General features: G+C 44.4%; 1 protein-coding gene across 1 annotated transcript in view; it reads left to right on the top strand.

The window, feature by feature from the left end:
* Nucleotides 1–18149, top strand: part of TCTN3 (tectonic family member 3) — a 95206-nt gene that overhangs the window by 41529 nt on the left and 35528 nt on the right. The window contains exons 8-10 of the mRNA XM_030568813.1: nt 10559–10594; nt 17083–17157; nt 17261–17377. Of these exons, the coding sequence (XP_030424673.1) occupies nt 10559–10594; nt 17083–17157; nt 17261–17377 (228 nt within the window). The remainder of the gene's footprint in view (nt 1–10558; nt 10595–17082; nt 17158–17260; nt 17378–18149) is intronic.

Here is an 18149-nt window from a genome sequence, read left to right as displayed (position 1 = left end):
TTTTCCCCTCACCTCCTTTTGTATGCACTCCCTATCCGTGGCCCCACGAAGTCCCGGGACCTCCTGGTCAACCTCCTCCTCGCCCTGGCGAAAAAGGCCATCCACGCGACCAGGGAGGGGAGGTTGGCCGACGGAGACTCCGGTGACTGTGGGGCTTGCTTCCGCTCCATGGTCCGATCACGTATCCGGGCGGAGTTCCTCTGGGCGGCATCCACTGGCTCCCTTGACGCCTTCGAGGAGCAGTGGGCGCTGTCCGGGGTTCTCTGCTCGGTGTCCCCGTTAGGTTCCCTCCTTCTGACCCTTTGACCTCACTCCTGTCCCTGTTCTTTTATTAGTTGTCCCCCGCACTCAGTGGGTTCTGTGGCCCTGTGGTTCCTCCCCTTAGGCTGGGGGAGGATCCTTTAGCAGTGGGCGGGCTTCGCCCGCCCACTTCCCGGACACCCAATAGGTACAGTGTGATTGTTAGGCCTGGAATCCAATAGGTACAGTGTGATTGTTAGTCCCAGATCAAACATAGCCTCTCCTGGTGCTCTAGAAAGCAATCATTTAAGGTATCAAGAGACTGTTTCTCTAAACCTTGTCCTACTGCAATACTTCTAGATTCATAGATTCTAGGACTGGAAGTATCAGAGGGGTAGCCGTGTTAGTCTGGATCTGTAAAAGCAGCAAAGAATCCTGTGGCACCTTATAGTCTAACAGACTTTTTGGAGCATGAGCTTTCGTGGGTGAATACCCATTTCGTCAGATGCATGTAGTGGAAATTTCCAGGGGCAGGTATATATATGCAGGCAAGCTAGAGATAATGAGGTAGTTCAATCAGGGAGGATGAGGCCCTGTTCTAGCAGCTGAGGTATGAAAACCAAGGGAGGAGAAACTGGTTCTGTAATTGGCAAGCCATTCACAGTCTTTCTTTAATCCTGAGCTGATGGTGTCAAATTTGCAGATGAACTGAAGCTCAGCAGTTTCTCTTTGAAGTCCGGTCCTGAAGTTTTTTTGCTGCAGGATGGCCACCTTAAGGTCTGCTATAGTGTGGCCAGGGAGGTTGGAGTGTTCTCCTACAGGTTTTTGTATATTGCCATTCCTAATATCTGATTTGTGTCCATTTATCCTTTTCCGAAGCGACTGTCCAGTTTGGCCGATGTACATAGCAGAGGGGCATTGCTGGCATATGATGGCGTATATTACATTGGTGGACGTGCAGGTGAATGAACTGGTGATGGTGTGGCTGATCTGGTTAGGTGCTGTGATGGTGTCGCTGGTGTAGATATGTGGGCAGAGTTGGCATCGAGGTTTGTTACATGGATTGGTTCCTGAGCTAGAGTTCCTATGTTGTGGTGTGCAGTTACTGGTGAGAATATGTTTCAGATTGGCAGGTTGCCTGTGGGCGAGGACTGGCCTGCCACCTAAGGCCTGTGAAAGTGTGGGGTCATTGTTCAGGATGGGTTGTAGGTCCCTGAAGATGCGTTGGAGAGGTTTTAGCTGGGGACTGTATGTGATGGTCAGTGGAGTCCTGTTGGTTTCTTTCTTGGGTTTGTCTTCCAGTAGGAGGCTTCTGGGTACACGTCTGGCTCTGTTGATCTGTGTCCTTATTTCCTCGTGCGGGTATTGTAGTTTTGAGAATGCTTGGTGGAGATTTTGTAGGTGTTGGTCTCTGTCTGAGGGGTTAGAGCAGATGCGGTTGTACCTCAGTGCTTGGCTGTAGACAATGGATTGTGTGATGTGCCCGGGATGGAAGCTGGAGGCATGAAGGTAGGCATAGCGGTCGGTAGGTTTTCGGTATAGGGTGGTGGTAATGTGACCATCACTTATTTGCACAGTGGTGTCTAGGAAGTGGACCTCCCGTGTAGATTGGTCCAGGCTGAGGTTGATGGTGGGGTGGAAGCTGTTGAAATCGTGGTGGAATTTTTCCAGAGACTCCTTCCCATTGGTCCCGATGATGAAGATGTCATCAATGTAGCATAGGTAGAGAAGGGGCCTGAGTGGACGAGAGCTGAGGAAGCGTTGTTCCAGGTCAGCCATAAAAATATTGGCATATTGTGGGGCCATGCGGGTGCCCATAGCTGTGCCACTGATCTGGAGATATATATTGTCATCAAATTTGAAATAGTTGTGTGTGAGGATTAAGGCACAGAGCTCAGCAGCCAGTTGTGCTGTAGCATCATCAGGGATACTGTTCCTGACAGCTTGTATTCCGTCTGTATGTGGGATGTTTGTGTAGAGAGCCTCTACGTCCATGGTGGCTAGGATGATGTTTTCTGGAAGGTCACCAATGCATTGTAGTTTCCTCAGGAAATCAGTGGTGTCACGGAGATAGCTGGGAGTGCTGGTGGCATGGGATCTGAGTAGAGAGTCCACATATCCAGACAGTCCTTCAGTGAGAGTGCCAATGCCCGAGATGATGGGGCGTCCAGGATTTCCGGGTTTGTGGATCTTGGGTAGTAGATAGAATAACCCTGGTCGGGGCTCTAAGGGTATGTTGATTTGTTCCGGTGTTAGTGTAGGGAGTGTCCTGAGTAGATGTTGCAGTTTCTTAGTGTATTCCTCAGTGGGATCTGAGGGAAGTGGCCTGTAGAAAGTGGTGTTGGAGAGTTGTCTGGCAGCGTCCTTTTGGTAGTCAGACCTGTTCATGATGACAACAGCACCTCCTTTATCAGCCTCTTTGATGATAATGTCAGGGTGGTTTCTGAGGCTGTGGATGGCATTGCGTTCTGTATGACTTAGGTTATGAGGCAAGCGATGTTGTTTTTCCACAATTTCTGCCTGTGCACGTCGACAGAAGCATTCAATGTAGAGGTCCAGACTGTCATTTCGACCCTCAGGAGGAGTCCATGTGGAGTTCTTCTTCTTGTGCTGTTGGTGGGTGGGTACCTGTGTATCAGTGCGCTGTTCAGTGTTGTCCTGAAAGTATTCTTTGAGTCGGAGACGGCGGAAGTAGGCTTCCAGATCGCCGCAGAACTGTATCATATTGATGGGGGTGGCAGGGCAGAAATAGGACAGACTTTTCTTCTGGGTTGAGTGTGTAGTTGGATAGATAGGACTGGAAGGGAGCTCGAGAGGTCATCAAGTCCAGCCCCCTGCCCTCATGGCAGGACCATATACTGTCTAGACCATCCCTGATAGACAATTCTCTAACCTACTCTTAAATATCTCCAGAGATGGAGATTCCACAACCTCCCTACACGATTTATTCCAGTGTTTAACCACCCTGACAGTTAGGAACTTTTTCTTAATGTTCAGCCTAAACCTCCCTTGCTGCAGTTTAAGCCCATTGCTTCTTGTTTTATCCGTAGAGGCTAAGGTGAACAAGTTTTCTCCCTCCTCCTTATGACACCTTTTAGATATCTGAAAACTGCTATCATGTCCCCTCTCAGTCTTCTCTTTTCCAAACTAAACAAACCCAATGTTCTCAAGACCTTTAATCATTCTTATTGCTCTTCTCTGGACCCTCTCCAATTTCTCCACATCTTTCTTGAAATGCGGTGCCCAGAACTGGACACAATACTCCAGTTGAGGCCTAATCAGCACAGAGTAGAGCGGAAGAATGACTTCTCGTGTCTTGCTCACAACACGCCTGTTAATGCATCTGTGACGTTATTGATATAAACTAGGACCATATAGAACATGGGTTGCAACCAAGGTCCTGTAGTGGCACCAAATCCTAGGTACAGGGGGTCATATAAGGTGTCTAAGACTAGGTTACGGATTACTGGTTATGATTATGCTGTCTGTATGTCTGTAGCATTTTGGTAGTTGAAGTTATGAATATTGGCTATATGCTGTCTGTATTGCAAACTTGTGTTGTGTTACTGGGAAAGATCCCAGACAAGTTGGTGTCAGCTCTGTTTAGCCTGCTTGATGGCCCATTAAGGACCATCACCTACACAATTGTCCCATCGAGAGAAGGCAGTTACGCCCTGTGACTCAGCAGGGTGTGCAGAAACTGGCCCATGTGACTGCAAACTCCATTTTGCTGTAACTTTCCACAGCAGGAACAAAGGAGTGTTCTTACACTTGGAAAAGCCTATATAAGGCAGAGGCCTCATCTCCATTTTGTCTTCAATCCTGCTTCTTACCTCTGGAGGGATTTTGCTACAAGCTGAAGCTCTACACAAGGGACTGAGGACCCATCCCAGTGGGGGATGTTCTCCAGAGACTTGATTTGAACCTGCAATTTACTCCATCACTGCTACAAGCCTGAACTAAGACCTTTGCCATTCCTGTATGTAATTGATTCCATTTAACCAATTCTAGCTCTCATCTCTATCTTTTTCCCTTTATGAATAAACCTTTAGATTTTAGATTCTAAAGGATTGGCAACAGCGTGATTTGTGGGTAAGATCTAATGTGTATATTGACCTGGGTCTGGAGCTTGGTCCTTTGGGATCGAGAGAACCTTTTTCTTTTACTGGGGTGTTGGTTTTCATAACCATTTGTCCCAGGACGGGTGGCACTGGTGGTGACACTGGAAGACTGGTGTGTCTAAGGAAATTGCTTGTGTGACTTGTGGTTAGCCAGTGGGGTAAAACCGAATTCCTTTTTGTCTGGCTGGTTTGGTTTGCCTTAGAGGTGGAAAAACCCCAGCCTTGGGCTGTGACTGCCCTGTTTGAGCAATTGGTCCTGAATTGGCGCTCTCAGTTGGGTCCCGCCAGAACCACAACGTCACAGCATCCCAGAATCATGTTTGCTTTTTTTGCAACAGCATCACACTGTTGACTCACATTTAGCTTGTGGTCCACTGTGACCCCTAGGTAGATCCCTTTCTGCTGTACTCCTTCCTAGACAGTCTCTTCCCATTCTGTGTGTGTGAAACTGATTATTCCTTCCTAAGTGGAGCACTTTGCATTTGTCTTTATTAAACTTCATCCTGTTTACCTCAGACCATTTCTCCAATTTGTCCAGATCATTTTGAAATATGACCCTATCCTTCAAAGCAGTTGCAATCCCTCCCAGTTTGGTATCATCTGCGAACTTAATAAGCGTACTTTCTATGCCAATATGTAAGTCGTTGATGAAGATATTGAACAGAGCCGGTCCCAAAACAGACCCCTGCGGAACCCCACTTGTTATACCTTTCCAGCAGGATTGGGAACCATTGAAAACTATTCTCTGAGTATGATTATCCAGCCAAATATGAACCACCTTATAGTAGCCCCATCTAAGTTGTATTTGCCTAGTTTATTAATAAGACTATCATGCGAGACCATATCAAATCCCTCACTAAAGTCTAGGTATACCACATCCACCACTTCTCCCTTATCCACAAGACTTGTTATCCTATCAAAGAAAGCTGTTGGATTGGTTTGACATGATTTGTTCTTTACAAATCCATGCAGGCTATTCCCTATCAGTTTACCACCTTCCAAGTGTTTGCAGATGATTTCCTTAATTACTTGCTCCATTATCTTCCCTGTCACAGAAATTAAACTAACTGGTCTGTAGTTTCCGGGGTTGTTCTTATTTCCCTTTTTGAAGATGGGCACTATATTTGCCCTTTTCTAGTCTTCTGGAATCTCTCCTGTCTCCCATGATTTTCTAAAGATAATAGTTAGAGGCTCAGATATCTCTTTATTAGCTCCTTGAGTAGTCTAGGATGCATTTCATCAGACCCTGGTGACTTCCAGGTATCTAACTTTTCTAAGTGATTTTTAACTTGTTCTTTTTTTATTTTATCTTCTAAACCTACCCCCTTCCTATCAGCAGTGATTATGTTAGGCATTCCTTCAGACTTCATAGTGAAGACCAAAACAAAGTCATTAAGCATCTCTGCTATTTCAAAGTTTCCTGTTACTGTTTCTCCCTTCTCACTGAATAGCGGGCCTACCCTGTCCTTGGTCTTCCTCTTGCTTCTAATGGCTTGATAAAAAGTTGTCTTCTTTTCCTTTATTCCTGTAGCTAGTTTGAGCTCATTTTGTGCCTTTGCCTTTCTAATCTTGCCCTTAAGAACATAAGAACAGCCATACTGGGTCAGACCAAAGGTCCATCTAGCCCACTATCCTGTCTACCGACAGTGGCCAATGCCAGGTGCCCCAGAGGGAGTGAACCTAACAGGCAATGATCAAGTGATCTCTCTCCTGCCATCCACCTCCATCCTCCGACAAACAGAGGCTAGGGACACTATTCCTTACCCATCCTGGCTAATAGCCATTTATGGACTTAACCACCATGAATTTATCCAGTTCCTTTTTAAACGCTGTTATAGTCCTAGCCTTCACAACCTCCTCAGGTAAGGAGTTCCACAAGTTGACTGTGCACTGCGTGAAGAACTTCCTTTTATTTGTTTTAAACCTGCTGCCTATTAATTTCATTTGGTGACCCCTAGTTCTTGTATTATGGGAATAAGTAAATAACTTTTCCTTATCCACTTTCTCCACATTACTCATGATTTTATAGACCTCTATCATATCTCCCCTTTGTTTCCTCTTTTCCAAGCTGAAGAGGCCTAGCCTCTTGAATCTTTCCTCATATGGGACCCTCTCCAAACCTCTAATCATTTTAGTTGCCCTTTTCTGAACCTTTTCTAATGCCAGTATATCTTTTTTGAGGTGAGAAGACCACATCTGTACACAGTATTCGAGATATGGGCATACCATGGATTTATATAAGGGCAATAATATATTCTCAGTCTTATTTTCTCTCCCTTTTTTAATGATTCCTAACATCCTGTTTGCTTTTTTGACCGCCTCTGCACGGACGTCTTCAGAGAATTCTCCATGATGACTCCAAGATCTTTTTCCTGACTCGTTGTAGGTAAATTAGCCCCCATCATATTGTATGTATAGTTGGGGTTATTTTTTCCAATGTGCATTACTTTACATTTATCCACATTCAATTTCATTTGCCATTTTGTTGCCCAATCACTTAGTTTTGTGAGATCTTTTTGAAGTTCTTCACAGTCTGCTTTGGTCTTAACTATCTTGAGCAGTTTAGTATCATCTGTGAACTTTGCCACCTCACTGTTTACCCCTTTCTCCAGGTCATTTATGAATAAATTGAATAGGATTGGTCCTAGGACTGACCCTTGGGGAACACCACTAGTTACCCCTCTCCATTCTGAGAATTTACCATTAATTCCTACCCTTTGTTCCCTGTCTTTTAACCAGTTCTCAATCCATGAAAGGACCTTCCCTTTTATCCCATGACAGCTTAATTTACGTAAGAGCCTTTGGTGAGGGACCTTGTCAAAGGCTTCCTGGAAATCTAAGTACACTACGTCCATTGGATCCACATATTTGTTGACCTCTTCAAAGAACTGTAATAGATTAGTAAGACACGATTTCCCTTTACAGAAACCATGTTGACTATTGCTCAACAGTTTGTTTTTCTATGTGTCTGACAATTTTATTCTTAACTATTGTTTCAACTAATTTGCCCGGTACCGATGTTAGACTTACTGGTCTGTAATTACTGAGATCACCTCTAGAGCCCTTTTTAAATATTGGTGTTACATTAGCTAACTTCCAGTCATTGGGTACAGAAGCCAATTTAAAGGTCAGGTTACAAACCGTAGTTAATAGTTCTGCAACTTCACATTTGAGTTCTTTCAGAACTCTTGGGTGAATCCCATCTGGTCCCAGCGACTTGTTAATGCTGAATTTATCAATTCATTCCAAAACCTCCTCTAGTGACACTTCAATCTGTGACAGTTCCTCAGATTTGTCACCTACAAAAGCCGGCTCAGGTTCGGGAATCTCCCTAACATCCTCAGCAGTGAAGACTGAAGCAAAGAATCCATTTAGTTTCTCCGCAATGACTTTATTGTCTTTAAGCACTCCTTTTGTATCTTGATCATCAAGGGGCCCCACTGGTTATTTAGCAGGCTTCCTGCTTCTGATGTACTTAAAAAACATTTTGTTCTTACCTTTGGAGTTTTTTGGCTTGCCATTCTTCAAACTCCTCTTTGGCTTTTCTTATTACACTCTTGCGCTTAATTTGTCAGTGTTTGTGCTCCTTTCTATTTGCCTCACTAGGATTTAACTGAGGTCCAACCCATGAAAAGGTCAGCTCACCCTGTAATAGTGACCTACATTCATTGTTCTTAGATGTATGACCTTGCATGTAGCTATATTAAAACACATTTTGGCCATGTCTACATCTAAAATTTTGCAGCGCTGGTTGTTACAGCTGTATTAGTACAGCTGTATAGGGCCAGCGCTGCAGAGTGGCCACACTTACAGCAACCAGCGCTGCAAGTGGTGTTAGATGTGGCCACACTGCAGCGCTGTTGGGCGGCTTCAAGGGGGGTTCGGGGAACGCGAGAGCAAACCGGGAAAGGAGACCAGCTTCGCCGCAGTTTGCTCTCGCGTTCCCCGAACCACCCTGCAAACCGCAGGGAAGGAGACCTGCTTGCTCGGGGTTCCGGGAACGAGAGAGCAAACCGGGAAAGGAGACCAGCTTCGCCGCGGTTTGCTCTCACGTTCCCCGAACCACCCTGCAAACCGCAGGGAAGGAGACCTGCTTGCTCGGGGTTCCGGGAACGAGAGAGCAAACCGGGAAAGGAGACCAGCTTCGCCGCGGTTTGCTCTCGCGTTCCCCGAACCACCCTGCAAACCGCAGGGAAGGAGACCTGCTTGCTCGGGGTTCCGGGAATGAGAGAGCAAACCGGGAAAGGAGACCAGCTTCGCCGCGGTTTGCTCTCACGTTCCCCGAACCACCCTTCAAACCGCAGGGAAGGAGACCTGCTTGCTCGGGGTTCCGGGAACGCGAGAGCAAGCCGGGGAAGGAGACCAGCTTGATTACCAGAGGCTTCCTCCTTCCACGGAGGTCAAGAAAAGCGCTGGTAAGTGTCTACATTGGATTACCAGCGCTGGATCACCAGCGCTGGATCCTCTACACCCTAGACAAAACGGGAGTACGGCCAGCGCTGCAAACAGGGAGTTGCAGCGCTGGTGATGCCCTGCAGATGTGTACACCTTCAAAGTTGCAGCGCTGTAACTCCCTCACCAGCGTTGCAACTTTCTGATGTAGACAAGCCCTTTGACAGGGCCCAGTTTACCAAGTGATCCAGATCACTGTGTATGACAGCCCTGTCCTACTCATTATTACCTTTCCACCAATCTTTGTGTCAACTACAAATTTTATTAGCAGTGATTTTATATTTACTTCTGGGTCATTGATGAAAAGATTGAATAGCATCAGGTTTCAACCGATTCTGACAAACCCCACTAGAAAGACATCCCCTGTTGATAACTGCTTTGAGATATGTCAGCTAGCCAGCTCTTAATCCATTTAATATGTGCTGTACTGATATTGTATAGTGCTAATTTTTTAATCAGAATGTTGTGTGATACCCAGTCAAGTGCTTCACAAAAGTATACATCTATTACATCTATGCAGTCGCCTTCATCAACCAAACATAAGAATGTAAGAACGGCCGTACCGGGTCAGACCAAAGGTCCATCTAGCCTGGTATCTGTCTGCCGACAGTGGCCAATGTCAGGTGCCCCAGAGGGAGTGAAGCTAACAGGCAATGATCAAGTGATCTCTCTCCTGCCATCCATCTCCATCCTCTGATGAACAGAGGCTAGGGACACCATTTTTTACCCTTCCTGGCTAATAGCCATTTATGGACTTAGCCACCATGAATTTATCCAGTTCCCTTTTAAACATTGTTATAGTCCCAGCCTTCATAACCTCCTCAGGTAAGGAGTTCCACAAGTTGACTGTGCGCTGTGTGAAGAAGAACTTCCTTTTATTTGTTTTAAACCTGCTACCTATTAATTTCATTTGGTGACCCCTAGTTCTTGTATTATGGGAATAAGTAAATAACTTTTCCTTATCCACTTTCTCAACATCACTCATGATTTGCAATCACATCAAATAATTAAATCAAGTTTTTTTGTCAAGAGCTGTTTTCTATAAAACCATGTTGACTGCATTAATTGTATTCCCAGAATTTGATTGATTTGATATCAGCTTTTCAGTTCTTTTTCTTGAGGTTGATGTTGGGCTAGCTGGCGTATTTTACTAGGATCCTCCTGTTTTCCCTTTCTGAATATTGGCACACCATCATTGCTGTTCTATTCTTTGGGAATTTCCCTGTCAGTCCAAGATTTATTAAAATTAATATTGGTCTAAATATTAATATGCTGTTGAAATGGATGAGACAGTTTGCTCCTCTCAGAATTATTTTTTCAGGATGTTTGCAGAGTAAAACAGATGTCACTGCATCAGTTACACTATTTGTATTTTCAAGGTTTACTTCACAACCATGGGACCTAGAAAATTACGTTTTCGTAAATGAAAGCTGAAGTTCTTCTGTAATCATCTAACACTGGTTGCGGGAGCCCTGGGCACAGGCCTGTAGTACCTTAATTTGGCTTTGCACACAGTAGGTCACTAGCAGAACCAGGAAAACAACATAGATCTCCTGGGTCTCAGACCAGTGCCATATCCACTAGACCATACTTCTAGATTCTAGAGCACAAAGTTGGTGGCGAGTTCCATAGCCTTGGAATAGGCAGGGCTCTGCTTATCACCATATTATCTAGACACTGGTGTGTGATTTCCTAGTGACTCTGGGCACTTACAGTTAAAACACCTGTTGATTTTTCTTTTCCAGGTCCCAGTTAATATGACCATTGTCCAGCTCATACAGGTGAGACTCTGCCAATGAAAATAATTTATGCATCTGAGATGAAGGGAATCCTGAGTCTGAGGCATGCAGAATGAGCTGCTTGATCCAACCCTTTGGGGGAATGGAAAAGTTCTGTGTCTGAGACAAGGTTTTGGAGGAGAAAGCCACATTGTCTCTGGAAAAGGAATATGAGGAAGGTTTCAGATATGAGATGGGGTATACTCTAAGGTGATGTGTACGTGAGTGTGTGGAAGATCTTTGACTGGGATGGGCAGAGATGGGGTAGAGAGCAGGCTCCGGTTCTGGGATAGATTGGGAATGGAAGGGCAGGTCACAGACAGAAATGTGGTTGAGAAGGGAAAGGACTCAGACTTGGAAGTGGTTTGGAAAGAGGAGGCGGAGGAAGGCCCCAATTCTTCTTCAAGTGATGATCCCTGTGTGTTTTCCACACATGGGTACACATGCAGGTCCGAGTCTGGAAATTCTTCAAAAGCAGTGTCCGTTGATCTGCACGTGCAGTAGTTTCCCTTGTGCTCCCAACCAAGGATATCTGAGGCAGGGCGGGTCAATGCCTCTCCAGTTCCTTCTTACCTCTGCATAGCCTGAGTTGGAGTCATGTCCTCCTTCACTATAACCTGTAAAGTAGAAAATATTTTAAGTAGTTTATATTTTAGTTTAGTCATTTAATTTTCTAATAAGTTTAGAGTAGTTTTTTCCTCCCCAATTGAGGGAAACCATCCCTGGTTCCAGGATTATGCCCAGAGTCCTGGGATTCAAGAACTGCATTTCTTGCTCTTGCTCCTTCTCCATCAATGATGAACATAAACAGTGCTTGTTCTGTCTGAGTGCAGCATGTATCTGCAAAGTGCAGTATCTGTTGATCCTTACCACCCAGAACTTGAGAGGCACGGGGACTTTGCCTAAGAAAGTACCTGATGGTGGAGGCTATGAGGTCCCTCTCTGATCCAGGCCCAGGAGAACCCCCTGTGTGTCAGCCGCAGCCAACCAGCCGTGCCCTCCAAGCATGTGCCTTGGAGTGGAGCCTCTAACACTGAAGCCCAAGGGCTCTTCCTTCAGTGTTCCCCATGAAAGTAGAGAGCATTCTGATGGGCACAAGGACAAAACCATGCAAAGGACAGTCAATAAGAAATGTGTTTCCTCCCTGAGCCAGTCCAGGTTGGGTGAGATGTCGTGTCTCACTCAGAACCAATGGAACCAGCTCTGCCAAAGACCCCCAGGTTGGAAGGCAAGGTGGGCAAAAAGATCTGCCCGTTCTGAAGGTGGTACCAAAGCATAAAGCACAGTTGCCCACCGGTTCTGTGAGTCCTGATCCGAACCAATTATCAGCACTGCCTTGTTCATTTAAAGATCATTCAACTGCAACAGATGAGCTGAATCCTTCAGGTGTAACTGCTGGAACTCCTCGGACCCTAGGCTGTTACTTATGTAACACTGGAGGATATATTCAACTTTGTGGTGGTGCAGGTGACTGGAGACAGAGCTTGGCTGCACTACCAGAAATTCACCCTGGCAGATAAGGGCTCTGAGAGACTAGACCTCCTGGTAAAGAAAGTCTTCTCCTCCACAGGTCTGCAATTTTATGTCATTTAACTACCAAACTTTGTTAGTGAAATATGACTTTAATAACTACTTCAGGCCCACGGACTTCAGAGATAAACTTCCTGTAACCTTTTATTTATTTAAAGTGAAATGTATTACATCACCACGGGTTCGTCTCTGGTTGCTATAGTGAAACTCAAGGAGCTCAATCTATTTAGATTAACAAAGAGAAGGTTAAAGGGGTGACTTGATCAGTATGTAAATACCTAGGGAGGACAGATATTTAATACTGAGCTCTCCAGTCTAGCAGACAAAAGTATACAAGTTGAAGGTTGAGAAATTCAAACTAGAAATAGGCATAAAATTTTAATAGGGCTGTTGATTAGTTGCAGTTAACTCGTGATTAACTCAAAAAATTAATTGTGATTAATCGCACTGTTAATAGCATACGAATTGAAATTTAATAAAATATTTTTGGACGTTTTTCTACATTTTCAAATATATTGATTTCTGTTGCAAAACAATGTACAGTGCTCACTTTAAATTATTTTTATTACAAATATTTTCACTATAGAAACGATAAACAAAAGTAATAATATTTTTCAATTCACCTAATACAAGTACTGTAGTGCAATCTCTTTATCATGAAAGTTGAAACTACAAATGTAGATTTTTATGTGTTGTGTGTGTTACATAACAGCACTCGAAACCAAAATAATATAAAACTTTAGAGCCTACAAATCCTCTGTCCTACTTCTTGTTCAGTCAATTGCTCAGACAAAAAAGTTTGTTTACATTTACGGGAGTTACTGCTGCCTGCTTCTTATTTATAATGTCATCTGCAAGTGAGAACAACTGTTCGCATGGCACTTTTGTAGCTGGTATTGCAAGGTGTTTATGTGCCAGATATACTAAACATTCATATGCCCCTTGGTGCTTTGGCCACCATTCCAGAGGACATGCTTCCATGCTGATGATGTGCATTAAAAAAAATGCATTTAATTAAATTTGTGACTGAACTCCTTGGGGGAAAATTGTATGTCTCCTGTTCTGTTTTACTCGCATTCTGCCATATATTTCATGTTATAGCAGTCTTGGATGATGACCGAGCACATGTTCATTTTAAGAATACTTTCACCGCAAATTTGACAAAATGCAAAGAAATACCAATGTGAGATTTATAAAAATAACTGCAGTACTCAACCCAAGGTTTAAGAATCTGAAGTGCCATCTAAAATCTGAGAGGGATGAGGTGTGGAGCATGCTTTCAGAAGTCTTAAAAGAGCAACACTCCGATGCAGATACTACAGAACCCAAACCACCAAAAAATAAAATCAGTCTTTTGCTGGTGACATCTGACTCAAATGATGAAAATGAACAGGTGTCAGCCCGCTCTGCTTTGGATTGTTATCAAGCAGAACCCATCATCAGCATGGATGTATGTCCTCTGAAATGGTGGTCCAAGGATAAAGGGACATATGAATCTTTAGCACATCTGGCATGTAAATATCTTGCGATGCCAGCTACAACAGTGCCATGCAAATGCCTGTTCTCACTTTCAGGTGACATTGTAAACAAGAAGCAGGCAGCATTATCTCCTGCAAATTATAATCAAACTTGTTTGTCTGAGCAATTGGCTGAACAAGAAGTAGGACTGAGTGGACTTGTAGGTTGTAAAGTTTTACGTTGTTTTGTTTTTAAATGCAGTTATTGTACATAATTCTACATTTGTAAGTTTAACTTTCATGATGAAGAGATTGCACTACAGTACCTGTATTAGGTGAATTGAAAAATACTATTTCTTTTGTTTTTACAGTGCAAATATTTGTAATAAATATATGTGTATATATATAAATGAGCACTATACACTTTGTATTCTGTGTTGTAATTGAAAACAATATATTTGAAAATGTAGAAAACATTCAAAATATTTAAATAAGTGGTATTTTATTATTGTTTAGCAATGCAATTAATCATGATTATTTGTTTTAATTGCTTGAGAGCCCTAAATGTTAAGTAAGAGGAATCAACAGTAGGAGCAATTTTTCAAAGTTTGTGCTGTACTCTTCACCTCTGGTAATTTTTTAAATCAAGACTGGACCTTTCTCTAAAAGATTCTCTAATACAAACAAGAATTATTTCAGGTAAATTCTGGGGCTTGTGTTATAATAGAGATCATACTAGATGGTCACAGTGGTTGGTCCTTTCTAATCTTGAAATCTATGAAAACCCACCCAGTGTTTGTTTGTTTGTTTTTTCCCCAAAGGCTAGCATCAATACCTTGGGGTCTTTGTTCTGTATTTGAATATTGTCTGAACTCCAGACACCAGCCCCATATTGAGAGGTTGGGGAAAACTTGTTCTCTCAACTTCAGCCAATCTCTAGTAATATCTTCAATCCCCGTGTGTTTCTAATTCAGAAGTTGCTTGACTCTCTTTCTGGTGTGTGGAAAGTGGAAGAGGGCCAAGAAAAAAACAGGGTTCAAAAAAGAACTAATAAATTCATGGAGGACAGGTCCATCAATGGCTATTAGACAAGATGGGCAGGGATGGTGTCTCTAGCCTCTGTTTGCCAGAAGCTGGGAATGGGTGACAAGGGATGGATCACTTGCTTACCTGAGTAGTTGGAAATGATGGTGCACAGGTCTCTCTCTCTGTTAGGCCACATGGTTGCATGCACCTACATGGTGTCATTTGCCAGACTCCACTTATGGTGTCTGAAAACTTGGCGCCACTCGATTTTACCGACCGAACAGGGACCACATCGACTCCAGCTTACTGTTCCCACCAGAGTTATCTCCTCCCTTACTTAGTGGTCGAATCCAGAAAAGGTCACTGTGGGGACTTCTTTCAGCCCTCCTGCGCCTAAGACCACCCTTGTTACGAACATCTCCCTTCTGGGATGAGGGGCTCTCATTTGAACAACTACACTGCTCAGGGTACCTGAACCCCATGGGAGGCCAGGCTACATATAAACTTACTGGAACTGAGGGCAGTCTGCCTTGTGTGCAAGGTCTTCCTTCCCTTCATGCTGGACAATATCACTGTGGTGGTGTATATAAACAAACGAGGAGCAAGATCTCATCCCCTCTGTCTGGAAGACATCAGTCTTTGGAATTGGTGTGTTAGGCACCATGTCACACTGCAGGCTGTATACCTCCTGGGTATTCACAACGCTGTTGCAGGCAAGCTAAGTAGAAGATTTTCTGCAGATCATGAATGGGAGATTCGTGATTCAGTTCTAACCATGATAGTTAGACAATGAGGTGCTCACTATGTGATCTCTTTTCATCCTAGATGAACAGAAAGCTTCTCCTATGTTGGTTTTAGGGGAGCCATAGGTTGCAACTCCCAGGGTGCTGCTCCCCTGCTGTCTTGGATGGATGGCCTCAGATCCTCCTTTCCTCCTATTTCCGCCCCTCCCCCCCACCAAGTTATAGAGAAAATATGCAGTGACAAAGTCAATATTCTCATAGTACCTTACTGGACCAGACAGTTCATGAAACTTCTAACTGTGTCCACCCACCCATTTATCAGGACCACCCATTTCTGGATCTCCTAATCCAGCATAGGGGGAAAATCAACCACCCCACCTGGCTCATTCCACTTTATGGCCTGGTATTTGGATGAGCATCAGAAATAGAATGCTTATGCTCTGCCCGCATTCAGGAAACCCTTAATCAAAGTAGAAAGAATTCCACTAGAACCTACTATCTAACCAAATGGAGGTGCTTTTTGGTCTGGGCATGACTCCACCAACGTTTATTAGATACTATGGGCATTCTGGCTGTCCTGGACTCGCTCTAAATCTTGAAGAATTCAGGTCTAGCTCTTAGTTTGCTGCGGGTACACCTAGCACCCGTGAAACGATGTTACGATTTATGAAGGTCTTGATCAGGACCTTCCCACCAATCCTTAAACCTGTGCCTCAATGGGACCTTAACCTTGCCCTGTTGACACTCACAGAACTACCCTTCGAACCTGTGGCAACATGTGCCATGACCCACCTGTCCATGAAGGTGGTGTTTTTAGTGGCCATCACTTCAGCCAGGAGGGTCAGTGAGCTAGGAGCCATCATCGCAGACCATCCCTGTACAGTGTTTAGCAAGAGAAATTTTCCCCTGGGTATGCTCCAGATTTCTCCCCAAGATTGATTCTGAGTTTCACATCAATCGAACAATACACTTATTTGTATTTTTCCCAAAACCCGATGCTTCCTCTGAAGAGAAGAGATTCACTTCCTTGACATCCAGTACACCCTGGTGTTCTATCTTCAAAGAACCAAATCCATTAGAAATCTCTGAGTTTTTTTACTGCCATAGCAGAAAGATTGTGTAGGCAAGCCATATACTCCCAGAGAATTTCTAAGTGGGTTTTGGGATGCATCTTTAGAGTGCTACAAAATAGCAAGAATTCCTGCCTCTATAGCATCCCTATCTGATGTCCCACTGCAGGACAGGGCAGCAACTTGGAGTTCTGTTCATATGTTTGCAACACACTACGCTCTAGGTCAGGGATCAGCTGTGGATAAAGTGGTAGGAATGGGAGTATTGCAAGCATCTTTGTTACCAGCTTTCTTGCACCCTCCTGCAGTCTGAACATTGCTTGCCAGTCACCCAGGTATGGAATACACACAGGGACCATCACTTGAAAAAGAAGTGGAAGTTACTTACTGTTACTGGAGGTTCTTTGAGAAGTGTGGTCCCTAGCTGTATTCCACTACTTGCCCTCCCTCCCCTCTGCTTCAGATCAAGTTGGATTTGCAATAAGAAGAGGAACTGGAGAAGTGTTGACTTGCATTGACTGTTATACCCTCAGTCAGGAATACAGATAGGGACCACATATCTCGAAGAACCTCCAGTTATGGTAAGTAACGTCCACATCAGGGATGGATGGTCCCACTCCACTCGTTACTGGATTAACTGATATTTTTATTTTTTCTGCCTCCAGGTGAGAATCACCCCTGTCACACAGCCTGGAGCTCCCCAGATGGATGGCAACACCTGTCACAATGTTGTTTCTGAGGTACCTGAACCACCCTTCCACCATCATTGAGGCAGTGCAGGGCTGGAGTTAAGGCCCTAGGTCCTTGCCTTTTCTCTGATCGTCCTCTGTGTTGGACTTGCAGGTGATCTATGAAATAGAGTTCAATGGGACCCATGGAATCCAGAATGTCTCTGTCCAGCTTAAAGTGACCAGTGTCTCTGGGAACTCTCTGCAGCAGCGGTTCACACTTCAGTTCTGGGTCAGTGCCCTAGTTTCACATGGATCCTTACAAGGGCTGGGGTTAGTGTCCTGACTTCATTTGAGTCCTTGGGTGAGGAGATCTGGTTAGTATCATGAGAGCATGTGGACCTTAAGGAATCAGGAGTCAACATCCCAGTCTTATACGGATCCTATGGGGTATTGGGGTCAGTGTTTTGGTCTCGGGTAGGTCCTCAAGGTAGGGACAGGTGGGCTCAGTGCCCTGGTCTTGTGCAGGGTTGGAGGGTATTGATGTCCTGCTCTTGGATGGTCTCTGGGGGAGGGGAGGGAAGAGATCAGGGTCAATATTTTTGTCCCAGACGTATTATGTAAAGAGAGGATAGGAGACAGTGCTGTATTTCACTTGTTCTGAGCAAAGCTGCTGGTGTCCTTTCCAGATGCTACTTGACCTGTGCCCTCGCAGTGGGGGATGGGAATTGCCTTGAAGGGTCAGTGACCTTTTCCAACTCCTTAGGTTCTAAGGCTGGAGGACAAAGCTGGGAAATATTAAATCTGTCTGTAAGTTAATACTGGAGAGGCCCACTCTTGTGCCAAGTGGCTACAGTATAATGTGGGAGGTGTGAGGTTGTTTGCATGACTCAGAACAACGGACGCTTGTTGAGGTAGTCCCTAAAACCCCTCTCCAGTGAGGACAGAGTAATAAGTGTGTGTTTGTGGGAGAGAATATCAGTAACTCAAAACTTTAGGGCTGTGGAAGAGCAAGGGTGAGTTCTTCTTTTGAGTATCCTCTGCATATTCCCATTCATGGGAAT

Source organism: Gopherus evgoodei, chromosome 7 (genome assembly GCF_007399415.2).
Source record: "Gopherus evgoodei ecotype Sinaloan lineage chromosome 7, rGopEvg1_v1.p, whole genome shotgun sequence".
In the NCBI taxonomy this organism is placed as follows: Eukaryota; Metazoa; Chordata; order Testudines; family Testudinidae; genus Gopherus; species Gopherus evgoodei.
The sequence above is the reverse complement of the archived record's forward strand: the minus strand, read 5'-3'. Positions and strand labels throughout refer to the sequence as shown.